Source organism: Diadema setosum, chromosome 15 (genome assembly GCF_964275005.1).
Source record: "Diadema setosum chromosome 15, eeDiaSeto1, whole genome shotgun sequence".
Lineage (NCBI taxonomy): Eukaryota > Metazoa > Echinodermata > Echinoidea > Diadematoida > Diadematidae > Diadema > Diadema setosum.
The window spans coordinates 16,483,906-16,497,055 of record NC_092699.1 but is presented as its reverse complement, the minus strand read 5'-3'; the positions used below and the strand labels follow the sequence as shown (position 1 = coordinate 16,497,055).

Here is a 13,150-nt window from a genome sequence, read left to right as displayed (position 1 = left end):
CACTTTGTACATAAACTTGTAGGAGACATGTTCTTGCTGCAGTTTAGTTTGTCACCCATCAGAGTGCTTTGCTACTCTTGGACAGAGCTGGCATGAATAGGTGATTTTGAAGCATTTTTACTTGTATTCATGCCTTTGTATTATCTTGGCAGCAAATCATTGTATGCAAAAACACACTGCATTGAGCTTAAAACAGAACATCAGCCAAGGTGAAATAACTTGTTTTGTGATATTTTGTTGGTTGTTTTTCTTCATGTTCATTGCAAACGGATTTCAATCTGGGTTGTTTGTTTGTTTGTTTTTCTTAGTTGGGGTAAAGAGGTTACCTAAGACGCTAAGGATTAATTCACTGGGCTGACCAAAAAACAAATGGCCAATCCTAGCTACACATACCTACTGATCCAGCAGTGAAATAATGTCCACTGCTGCAGTGAAGTCATTGTTAGTACTTTCTGGACAAGACAATAAGCTGCCTAGCTGAAGCCTTAAGTTCAGCTAGGTCTATGCCACTAGCACTAGGAATGGGTTGCTCCCCGAGCCAGTGGTCAGCCTTGGCGGCCAGTAACTCCCATTCGTTGAAAAAGGAGGCACAGTTGTGCTCCAGCCAGACCAGGGCCAGGGCCGTGGCCCACAGCCTCTGCTGCTGGGATTCGTCCGGAGACAGGTGACGAATCTCTTTCCGCAGCTGCTGCACGGCCGCGAATCGTTCCCGGCGTCGGCGGCTGGGGCTGAAATTGGCGGCCGTCTCGAGCTTCTTGGGCAGCGGTATGCCCCGCCCCGCAGCCCCCAAGGTGGGGGATGGTGCCCGCATGCTGGCAAGGGAGTCTGGCCTGTGATTGGCCACTGCTAGGCTGTTTGAGTCGGTATGGCTGCTCCCATTAGTCGGTCGTGCCGTCTGCTGCAGGTCTTCCGGAGACGACGACTTGACGGTGACATAACCACTTTCTGACTGAGACAGCGACTTGTCGGACACAACACTTGCTGTGTCAGGTGGGCTGAGGGCAGAAGACGTCTCGTTTCCAGGCCCCACTGGGCTCCATCTAGTGCTGTCTATACTAGAATCTTTGTCTGAAGCCTGAAGACTGCTCCCCTGCGAGCTGCTGGCATAGAGAGTCCTAAAGCGAGGCCCAGCCAGTGGGCTCCGCACGCTCGGCATCATGGCCTCATAATTGACAGGGACATCACAGAAGAGACAAGCACGACGCAACTTCTCCAGCGGGATGTCGATGGCATCGGCCAGTTCATAGTCCAGCTCCCAGGCTCCTGACGCCAGCTGGAGGTTGACCAAGGCATGCAGCTCCACACACTCCATACTCAACGTGCGACCCACGCAACACTCCGTCACGTCCACGGCACGGAAGAGGGGACGCTTCGAGGGGGCATTACCGAGGCGAGAGCGCAACCTGTTCAGTCGCGACCCAAGCTGCCAGGAACGTGGCTTGGATGATGAATTTATCCCATAGGATTTCTCAAATGACCCTGGAAAGACAAGAGAATATCATACAATGACAAGGATTTGTTTTGAGATGAATAAAAAACTCCTCAAAATTCAAAGATATCAGTGAGGTATGTCTTGAGTCAAATCTTATTCTTACTGATGCAGAAAACCAATCAAGTGACTTCAAAAAATTTTTGCTTCTTCTGTAATTCAAGTAAAACACATTACCACTCTTAACTTGCCCTGATATCCTGCTATGCTAAGTACTGAATTACAAAATCAAAGAAGCTGACATAATTTTTGATATGCTATGATGAAGATCTTGTGATTGTGATAATTTCTTGTTGGAAATGCAAAATAAATGAAATGAAATAAGTCTCCTCCTGATCATGGTGTCGCCATGACAAAAAGGAATAATTATTCTCTTCAAACCTATTTGTTTCATAAGAGGGAAATGTAGCATGAACAGATCAAGACAAAAGTAGAATTCTAGGCTATTTTTGACTTGTAAAGGGGAAAAGACCTAAACTTTCTCAGATGTCGACTGACAGATAGATGACCCAATTTTGCATTGTATAGAGAGAGAAATGAAACTGATGAAGAAAAGTGGTTTGCGGAATGGAACATCATTATGAATAGAACATGACAGGATGTTAAACATGACCTATGACCTGGAAGATGACTTACATGCATAGTAGTCACCACTACACTGAGATGACCAGGGTGAGTGGGGGCCCATAGGGAGGCCCAGGGGTGGTCCGGGGGGATCCAGGGGCTGGGCACCTGTACCTGCAGGCATTGGAACCGGTTGAGATGGGAGTGAACTGGGGGATTCAGACCGCCCTGGTGTTGGGAATGGGGGCAAGGGTAAACAGTGAAGGAGAGGAGGGGAAGGGGCAGAGATTAAAGGTGAATGGGGAATGTTGGTTGGAAATGGAGTGAAGTTACGTATTTCAGGCAGAAGTCATCAAAGATGAACAGAAAGTAGAGAAATTAAGAAGATAGGAAGTTGTAGATGAGTGTTATCAATTTGATGTTTGAAATGAGAGGTATCGGTTGTTTTCAGAATGATTCAATGTTATTATGAATTAATGAATACATATTTCATTGGTGGGGAAAGTGAAAAATGCAAAGATAGCATCGAGCAATTTCATATTTGGTGAGACAAAAGTTTATGTGAGAGCAGAGTCGCAAAACATGAAGTAAAGGAACATTGTGGAATCAAGTATTTCGTGAGGCAGTTAGGATATAAAACAAGTGACAGAGGGACAGTTGTTTTTGGGGGGTGTTTTGATGTAGAAGCATAATAAAATCATGAGACAATGAGGCATAATCAATTTGGTTGTGTCAACCAGTTTACATATCAGTAAGTTGAGGTATACAAAAATAGAGGTGAAATTTTGAAAACAGTGAATATTTGGAAGTTATGCAGTCATACAATTAGGAATTTTCATGAGAATCAAGAGGGGGAGGGGAGTGTGCAACAAGGTTGTGAGAAAATACAAGGGATAGAGAGGTATACACAATATTGAATGGTGGGGTGATTTAATAGGAGGAAGGGATGGGTTGTGATGATGAGGATTTGGAAGGTGTGGGACAGGGTTGATGGGGAAATGAGGGAGCGAAAGAAAATAAAATGAGAAACAGCGATTGAGTAATATTGTGTGAATGCACATCTTTCCAAACAGCCATGCTACAACCAAAATGAATTGCAATGCAATATCAGTTCTAGGTCTGTCTTGTCCCGCAACCATACTGGAATATGCAGTGATGATTTATTCAGCAAAACAATTATCGCTGATTATGTAGTAAAGTAGGCAGGTATGGGAAAGAAATGTGCACCTGTGTAGTTGTGACAAGATGACACTTGGTCTTTGTGCCATAACTGGGCAACTTACATTAAGGACAGACTGCTGAAGCTTCAAATTAGCAAGCCGGACTCAGAGAAAACAAGAGCAAAACAACAACAAAAAACTCCATCAAAGGTGACTTTATTAAACACCATTCTTGACTTGTAGATAGTTTTAACTTTGATCCTACTTCTCTCATTACACTCCTATTTTTCACTCATCTTTTTGCTTCATTTTTTGTTTAAATTACAGCCTGTAATCTAATTCTCTGTATAGTGAAAGATATTCTCCTTTACGAAATCACAAACCAGAAACCATTTCTGCATTCTGGTGCTCTATCAACTATCATGCTTTAATATAATGTTTGCATCATTCATTTTTAGTGTTTCAGAATGTGGAGTAAATGCTCTCTTTCATGTCAGCCCTAGTTTGGTCATAGTATCATGCCATTGCTAATTTTGCTTATCTAATCATCAAAAGCCTCTAAATCACTATTTTTAGTTTAATCCATAAATTGGCACCATACTCCAGAAGGTTAAAGTTTATGTTGTTGCTTAAAAAGGATAAGCAATTATTTCTTTATTTCTTAATGATTATGCATAGATAATTACAGAGTGAAATTGCATCTTATTTTTGCCATTCAAAATGGACAGATAAAACAACTTAACTTGAAACACAAGAAATAACAATATTGATACAATATGCCGGGCACATCTATGAGATTAAGCATGGGGAAAATACACATAAATTATGATTTTGCGAAACAAACTTATTGGCAGCAAGAGTTGCCACGCTACATCTGGTGGCCACTATACTGAAATTATATTCATTATGACAATGTGACAATGAACCAAAGAAAAATTATATTTTGGATCTGGAGCAAGCGTCTGTTAAAGGTAGGGAATCCCATTTGCATGCCTTAAATGAAGAGTTGTATAAACACAGTGGTATGTTGAAGAGAGTATCATTTTAGAAACTCCCATAAAGTATTAAAAGTGGAAGGTAACATTTAGTACATTTTTATTGACCGTAGATTTTGAATTGAATTCTTTTCGGGGCTCACCGTAAATTCCAGTACATTACTAAGACTACCTTTGCAGACCCATGCACTGCATGTGTGTCCATGATGTATATTTTGTGAATAAAGTTCATCAAAACTTACAAACATTTCTATATACATTCTTGCCACACACTCTATATGTTATTACACCAGCTCTTATACATAACCGTACTTTTAGATTTGTGTTTATAGATAAAAAATACAGAAGACTGCAACAAAAAGGCTTAAGTGTGGCTGACACACAGAACTACTGAGTAGTTGAGTTTTGTGCATTATTCAAATTGTAGATAACTGTTGACTTCCAAATTTCTAAGCAGTGGCCTAAACAAGTCCCCTGAGGTTCATATTTAATGTTTTGCTGCATTTTGGGAGTTCTGTAAAAGGTATCCCCTGCCTTTAAAAGGTGTATGAATCAAAACATACACACAGTGTATCTTCCAACAAGAAACACGTTTGAAACAGAAAATATGTGAACAAAACAAATTTTTTTTTTTCATATCAACACGAGATCTATGATATTAATCTTAAAAGTGGAAATTCTGCCACTCTAATCAAGTACCCTACCACCTTTCGATGATTGTTTATAAGTTGAATCATAGCACCTAAAAAAAATGACATTAAAACCACTGCTGCAAAAACTTAAATGAAGACATGTTAGACCCTTTGGCCAAATACCAACTTTTCACAGAAGTTGCATTTAAGTGATGTTTAATCTCCTTGCATACAGTCACAGACAAATACTCTCCAAATAAAAAAAAACACACAATAAATATATTTAAACTTCTATATTGTTCGAATTTCTCAGCCATTAAACACTAAGACTTGATGTTAATTTTCAGGTCCGCTAAATGACCATGTCCTACCGTATCCAGATGAGAATGCTTCATCTTCGGAGTCTGTGAATGAGGAAGAGTACTGCTTGCCCATGATGGAGTTGTATCCCCAGAAACGTGCCGCTCTACGCTGGAAAGGATGGGGCGCCCTCGGCTGGCTCGGCATAATCTGGCCACCAAGAAAGCACATACAACCTTTGAGCAATAGATCACTCAATATCTCTCCGTATACAAACTTGTATGTCACTTTAGATGCAAAAGGGCATTCTGACTGCATGGGAGTTTTGTTGTTGTTGTTGTTGTCTTCTTCTCTATTGTATTTTGCACAATGTATAATATAACCAAGAAAGTATGCATACATATGACTTAATATGCACATATGACAGATATATCCCCCAAAATTACTGTGTGTCACTTCTGTATCAGATATAGTGATATATATGACACATACGTGTACGCATATATCACACAAAATTACTGTGTGTCACTTCCTTAACATAATTGTGCTCATGATTGCAGGTTTCTAGTACACAACCATATTAAATCCAAGAAAGTTTTATCCCTATATGAAGGGGAAAAATAAAGTTCATCTTCACTCCTTTGAGAAGCAGGAAGGCCAAGTTACTTCAAACGTCTGTTTTGATTGCAAATTAAAGCCATAATTGCGCTCATGATTGCAGGTTTCTAGTACACAACCATATTAAGTCCAAGAGAGTTTTATCCCTATATGAAGGGGAAAAATAAAGTTCATCTTCACTCCTTTGAGAAGCAGGAAGGTCAAGTTACTTTAAATGTCTGTTTCAGTTGCCAATCAAAACCACAACAATGACAAACACATTAACTTCAAAGAAGAGACCTCTCATTATCATAGCTTACTGTACATGCCATATATTCAGCGAGTCTCAATTTTCGCGAATTGGGAATTCCCGGCTATTTCGCAAGTGGTTGAATTTGCCATCAATAGAGTATTTGACTAAACGCAGAAATGTATACGTGTGCATCACAATTTATATCAGGATCAGAGTCATTGAGCGTGTTTATACAGAGAAGCAAAATAGGCGCTCATGCCGGCTCATGCCGGCTCATGCCGGCTCATTTTGCTCTGTATAAACACGGCGTATGCCGGCATACGCCGCCAAATGCAGGCTCATGCGAGAGGTTCCGTCCGCCACCTTTTGAGGTGGCCGATGCGAGAGGAGCCTCGCGTATTTTTCTGTGTGTTTATACAGACGACCGAAATTCGAGAGGTAACCGGAAAGCGTGTATTTTAATATCTGTCATGATCGAACCACGTCTTCTCCTTCTTACTGAAAAACTGGATTTCAATCGATCATTTGGCCGGGTGGTTGTCAAGAGGAACGTTACAAGAATGACCTTCAAGCTTGGTGGTCCTGATGACCTGGCCGGCGCCATCTTGATTTTGATTTTTTCTTTTTTCCCATCATGCAATAAACTGCACTGCGAACGTGACCTATGCTTGACCCCAAAATTCGAGAGGTCCGGTTCAGCTGAGGTCCGCTTGCATCGGCTCGCATGAGCCGGTATTTTGACTTCTGTATAAACACGAGAAACAAGCGCTCATGCGGGAGGTAAAATACCGGCTCATGCGCACCGATGCGAGAGGCTCCTGTATAAACACACACATTATTTTCATGTGTTTTTAATTTCACAAATAGCACCTGACTCACGAAATTTGTGAAAGTAAAAACCTCAAAATATTTGGCGTATAACCTATGTATCAAGTGAACAGAAAAAGGACCAATCAACTCTATTAAGTTTTCAGGACACAACCACCTCAAGATCAAGAAAGCACTTGTGGCTTTTGTAAAAGAAAAAAAAAAAACGTCACTTGAGTTCACTGCATGTGCGTCACGTGAGTGGCACATGGGAATTGATGGATTTGTACACTAGTGCATTAATTCCCCTCTGGTTTTCAATTTCTTCTATAATGACATGTATGAAAGAAAAGGGGCACTGCAGAACAACAAACTTGAGTTATATAGGGTCAAAATATGATACTTTTTCTGCTTAACAGTGTGTGAATGAAACAAAATGTCACCGAGAATACTATTAATGTTCTCACCTTTTCAAAAGAGAAATAACATGACGTAAATATGAATGAAAATGTTTGGAATTTGAGTGCCCATTCGTAAAATTGAATGACTCAAACACCCTTTCCGGCGAGTGATGGTGAATTTAAATGAACATAGAGTACCAGCCAATTTGAATGCCCTTTTTACAATTCGACAGCCACACGTGCAAATTTCATTAATCGAAATGCTAAATTGAATGCACAAGTTGCAATTTTGAAAGACAAACTGCGCAATAACAAGAGTTTTTGCTAAATTGAATGAACCTTCTATCAAATGGACTGACAAAAGTGCGAAATTGGCCAGGAAAACCTGTATCATACTCACCACCACAGGAGAGGGCAGGGGCTCCAAGGTCTCCAGGTCGAGGGAGACAAAGGCGGTGTGACGACAAATCACATGACTCGCCTGGCTCAGGTCCACCATCTTGGCTCGAATTTTGAAGATGTCTTCAGATGAAGGCTGATGTTCTGCACATTTCACAGAGTCAGAAAAACAGAAGCACAACGTTTAATAAGCTGACAGATTATTGGAAGCTATAGAGAAACAGTTCACAAAATCTTCATTCTTCTTTGTTTTTCATGAAAAATGAACATTTTCTATACCTCAATGATGACATTTATTTTAAGACAAATATTAAGAAGGAAAAGTAGAAATTACGCGGTGCGTAAAATATGTCCCCGCCGGAAGTAGCATTTAGTAGCAAAATGTACAATATCGGTAAAAAATCAAGGTCAAAGGTCAAAATTCTGTGTAGAAGTTTTGAAGCCCTCACCTAGTGCCATCACAAAAAGCAAACGGAATCAAAATCGGGTTAAAAATGGCGAAGGAGTAGCATTTTGTAGCCAATGTACAATATAGGTCAAAAATCAAGGTCAAAGGTCAAAGAAGTCAAAGGTCAAAATTCTGTGTAGAAGTTTTGAAGCCCTCACCTAGTGCCATCACATAAAGCAAACGGAATCGAAATCGGGTTAGAAATGGCGAAGGAGTAGCATTTTGTAGCAAAATGTACAATATAGGTCAAAAAATCAAGGTCAAAGGTCAAAGAAGTCAAAGGTCAAAATTCTGTGTAGAAGTTTTGAAGCCCTCACCTAGTACCATCACATAAAGCAAACGGAATCGAAATCGGGTTAGAAATGGCGAAGGAGTAGCATTTTGTAGCAAAATGTACAATACAGGTCAAAAATCAAGGTCAAAGGTCAAAGAAGTCAAAGGTCAAAATTCTGTGTAGAAGTTTTGAAGGCCCTCACCTAGTGCCATCATATAAAGCAAACGGAATCGAAATCGGGTTAGAAATGGCGAAGGAGTAGCATTTTGTAGCAAAATGTACAATATAGGTCAAAGGTCAAGGTCAAAGGTCACGACTGAAATTCTGTGTAGAAGTTTCAAAGCTCCCATGTAGTGCTATCATATAAAGCAAACAGAATCAAAATTGGCTCATAAATGACAGAGAAGTAGCAAATTGAAGATTATGATCACACACGGACGCACACACGGACGGACACACGGACGGACGGACACACGGACGGACACACACACGTACGGAGCCCGTTTCATAGTCCCCTGCTCGAACTCGTTCGGCGGGGACAAAAATGCCTTCTGGAGGTGATTTGACAAGTGTACTTTTGACGTCAGGAAACAACAACAAAAGAGATTGTTGTAGAATTCCTCTTACATGATCCCAAAATACTGCTCCGTAACATATATTGCAGAGTTACCATGTGGAAAGAGCAATTTCTCAAAAACTTATACTGAGTGTTTCACTATACCCTTTCTGCATTGACTAAATCCACACATTTTAAAGGAAAATTCCCTTCAAGCTAACATGTTTTTCACTTTCACAGTTTTTTTTTTCAATGTTAAGTGGGCTAACCCCAGTAACAGTTCCATCATCCACTATCTTACCATCATCCACCATCTTATATCATTATCAACTATCTTATGATACATGTTTAATATCATCCACCATCTGATATCATGATTCACTTTCTTTCTATCATCCACCATCCTATACCATCATCCACCATCTTACCATCATCCACCATCTTATACCATCATCCACCATCTTACCATCATCCACCATCCTATACCATCATCCACCATCTTACCATCATCCACCATCTTATACCATCATCCACTATCTTACAATCATCTACCAACTTATACCATCATCCACTGTCTTACCATCATCTACCATGTTATACCATCTTCCACCATCGTATACCATAATCCACCATCTAATTATACCATCATCCACTATCTTACCATCATCCGCCATCTTATACCATCATCCACTATCTTACAATCATCCACCAACTTATAGCATCATCCACTATCTCACAATCATTCACCATCTTGTACATCGTAGCATCATCCACCATCTACCATTTATGATTATGCACAATCTTATATCATCATCCACCATCTCATCATCTTACCATCATCGATCATCATCTACCATCTTCAAATATAATCCACCATGTCATCACCATCCATCATGTTATACCATCAGCCACCATCTTACCATCATAATCCACCACATACCATCATCATGCATCATCATCACCATCCACCATCTTATACCATCATCCACCATCTCAAACTATCATCCTCCATTACCTTTATTAATCATCTTATACCATCATCCACCACCTCACCATCACCAACCATCTCAACATCACCCACCATGTCACTTTCAATCACCATCTTATCATTATCCACCATCTCACCATCATCCATGATTTGTCCCATTGTCTGTATGTCGTAGTCCATCAAGAGACTCCCCGATGCCAGCTGATGAATGGTCTCCTCCCACGCGTCATCCTCCTCTGTCGGCCCCCGCCACTCCCCGGCGACCAGCGTCGTTATGTCAAAGGGGACCTCACACCTGATTGGGCGGCCACAGAATAGGCCCGTTACAATGACGCAACCCTGGCCCGAGCGGTTAGCGATGTTGATGAGTTCTCCGTCGTCCATGAGCACGGCGTTGCTTAGCGACATATGGACATCGGCGTCGAAGAGCTCTTCCCCCTCTGCGTCGATGTAGTCATCCCAGGCTGGACTGGTAGGCTCAAAGTCAAAGCTGTTGAGATGTGACCGGTCATGCCTTTGACCGCTGATGTGACGACGGCGTCCATTCAGCTGGCTCTCTGATTGCCTTGTGAAAGCAATGTGTTAATTTGAATACATTAAAGGGATCATATAGTTTTGGTTGAGACCTAATTTCAGGATTTAAATTTTTTTGGTGAGATAATGAGAAACCTCTAATGAAATATGAAAGAGCATGTTATTCCTTGAGGAATTCTATGTTTATTTGAAGAAAATCCCAATTTTGAAATGGCTGAGATATCCAAAACAGATTGATTCTAACAAAGTGTTGGACCCACCCTTTATTAATATCGCTTTGTTTTGATTTTTGTTTTTGGATGTTTCAGTCATTTTAAAACCCGGTTTTCATCAAATAAGCTTTGAATTCCTCTTAAAATGGTATGCTCTATATTATTTTATAAGTATTTTCTTGGTATCTCGCAAAAAAGTTAAAAGCCCAGTTCTCATCCGCACCAACATGCCGTCAATCCCTCGTTTGAGGCGAGTCCCCAACCCCAGTTACCCAAAGTGGGGTGCGTATATTTGTCGTTTGGGAGTTGGGAGTCAAAGTACTTGTCCATTGCAAATAAACTTTCTGCTCAGGCGTGACAAACCTGGAGGCCAAGCCAGGGTTTGATGACTCCAGCAGCTGTCGTATTACGTAAGAGCATGATAAGGATATCTGCCTGTGGCAGACCATTCAAAGTGATCTCAATTTTCTCTATCCTTTCTAAAGTTTTCAATTTTATATTCTATTGAGAAATTCTATGGTCATCCATTTTACATTTAGAACGAAAAAAATTGACCCGTAAATAACGAAAATACAGGAATAAGAAGGAGAGCATTGCCAGTTTGCCGGTGCTGACAATGTGCTATTTGGCAGTGAGTTACAACGGGGAGGTGAGACTACCTCCCTGGTTACAATCAGCCTGCTGACTGGATCATTGAGAAAGCAGCTGTCGTATTACGTAAGAGCATGATAAGGATATCTGCCTGTGGCAGACCATTCAATGTGAACTCAATTTTCTCTATCCTTTCTAAAGTTTTCAATTTTATATTCTATTGAGAAATTCTATGGTCATCCATTTTACATTTCGAACGAAAAAAATCGACCCGTAAATAACGAAAATACAGGAATAAGAAGGAGAGCATTGCCAGTTTGCCGGTGCTGACAATGTGTTATTTGGCAGTGAGTTACAACGGGGAGGTGAGACTACCTCCCTGGTTACAATCAGCCTGCTGACTGGATCATTGAGAAAGAGAGAGAGAGGGAGAGAGAGAGAGAGAGAGAGAGAGAGGGGGAGAGCGAGGGGAGAGAGGGAGGGAGAGGGGGGAAGAGATGGGGGAGGGAGAAGGTGAGAGCAAAATGGAATGACAATAGTTCCAGTCACTACAGTACAGGCATGCTCTGTCTGCATACGCTGAATGTCTACACTCACACACACGTACACACACACACGCACCATGGAGCTACATGGCCCATGCCAAAACCAAAACAATCTCCTCCTCTCGCGGTGCCCCCCCCCCCCCCCCCCCCCTCCTGTGGCGCTGTGGCGATGACTGATGCTTAGATTTAATAGGCCAGGGTCAAGAAACAGGTGTTTTATATCTTTGACTTTAAGTCATTGATTGCCAAGATATGCACTGGCATTATTTACTGGGGTGTAGCCTCTTCAAACGAGAGATTTGCGTCATATGATCCCTTTAACACCAATCACATATCTTACTGATAATTACCCTATCTGTCACAATTGAGTATATCATTATTAACTCATCTTTTTTGCACCTTGCACCACTAAATATAGCTATTAGAATTCTACACATGATGCAATTAATGTATTGTTTTATTTCATTAACTTTGACATGCTCTACATTTGTCTGCTTGCTATTTTTGAGTCAGTTCACAACAAAGGTGTATTATGTATAATAAAAAAAAGAGAAACAAGTATTCAAACATTCATGAAAATTTACAAGGCACAAGTATATCAAATGACTTCTAAAATAGCATCAGCGAGAGCTTATCAAAGCAAGTTAAAACAGACAAAAGAAGTGCATCAAGCTTTATTTTGTAGAAACAGATGCCTCCCTCTCATTGCTCCCCCCTCCCCCCACAAGACTTTGTCCCCTGCATGCTACAGCATTGTAACCTCCGATCTGCAGCATCCAGCGTATCCAGGAGCCTCTGCAGTGATGTTGGGTCTGCTGCCAGGGAGTTGTCTGGCATAGACACTGCCCTTGTGCGCCTTGATGTGAATTCTTGTACTCTCTGCTGAACCTAGGCAGTACATGGTAGAACAAGGATTACATTGCATCAATACTTTTTGCCAGATACAAACTTATCTACAATGTATGGCTATATGCACAGCGAACTCCATCTGTGCTGCATTGATTAAAATATGCGATTTTCAAGATAAGATCTACCGTGCCAGTAAGCACACATAGCAAGCTCTCAAGTACTATAAAAGTGCCAATTTCATGGTGTGGAGTTTAGTTTTATGAATATTGTGCAATATGACACTAGTACAAAATAGATGAACATAAATATTTTGCTTTTCATGAGTAATGCAATGTATTGTTTTATATTTTGATGATTCCCTGTAATCACAAACATGCAAAACTCATCTTAACTTGCCAAGCATGAAAAATGGCGCAAGCGAAAATTGCCATATTTACAATATGCCATTTTGGCAAAATGAAAGCAAAACAAACATGACACGAAGATACTCCAAAGAATGATTATGATATCAAGTGTCTCAATTAAAAGATGAATAGTTCCATCTGTGCTGCTATCA

At 40.7% G+C, this 13,150-nt stretch overlaps 1 protein-coding gene across 1 annotated transcript in view; it reads right to left on the bottom strand.

Moving 5' to 3' along the window:
• Positions 1 to 442: 442 nt before the first annotated feature.
• The window catches only part of LOC140238939 (von Willebrand factor A domain-containing protein 5B1-like), a 106,811-nt gene continuing 94,103 nt past the window's right edge, over positions 443 to 13,150 (bottom strand). The window contains exons 7-12 of the mRNA XM_072318835.1: positions 12,506 to 12,633; positions 10,001 to 10,428; positions 7,599 to 7,741; positions 5,212 to 5,350; positions 2,126 to 2,281; positions 443 to 1,479 (exon numbers count right to left, since the gene is read on the bottom strand). Of these exons, the coding sequence (XP_072174936.1) occupies positions 443 to 1,479; positions 2,126 to 2,281; positions 5,212 to 5,350; positions 7,599 to 7,741; positions 10,001 to 10,428; positions 12,506 to 12,633 (2,031 nt within the window). The remainder of the gene's footprint in view (positions 1,480 to 2,125; positions 2,282 to 5,211; positions 5,351 to 7,598; positions 7,742 to 10,000; positions 10,429 to 12,505; positions 12,634 to 13,150) is intronic.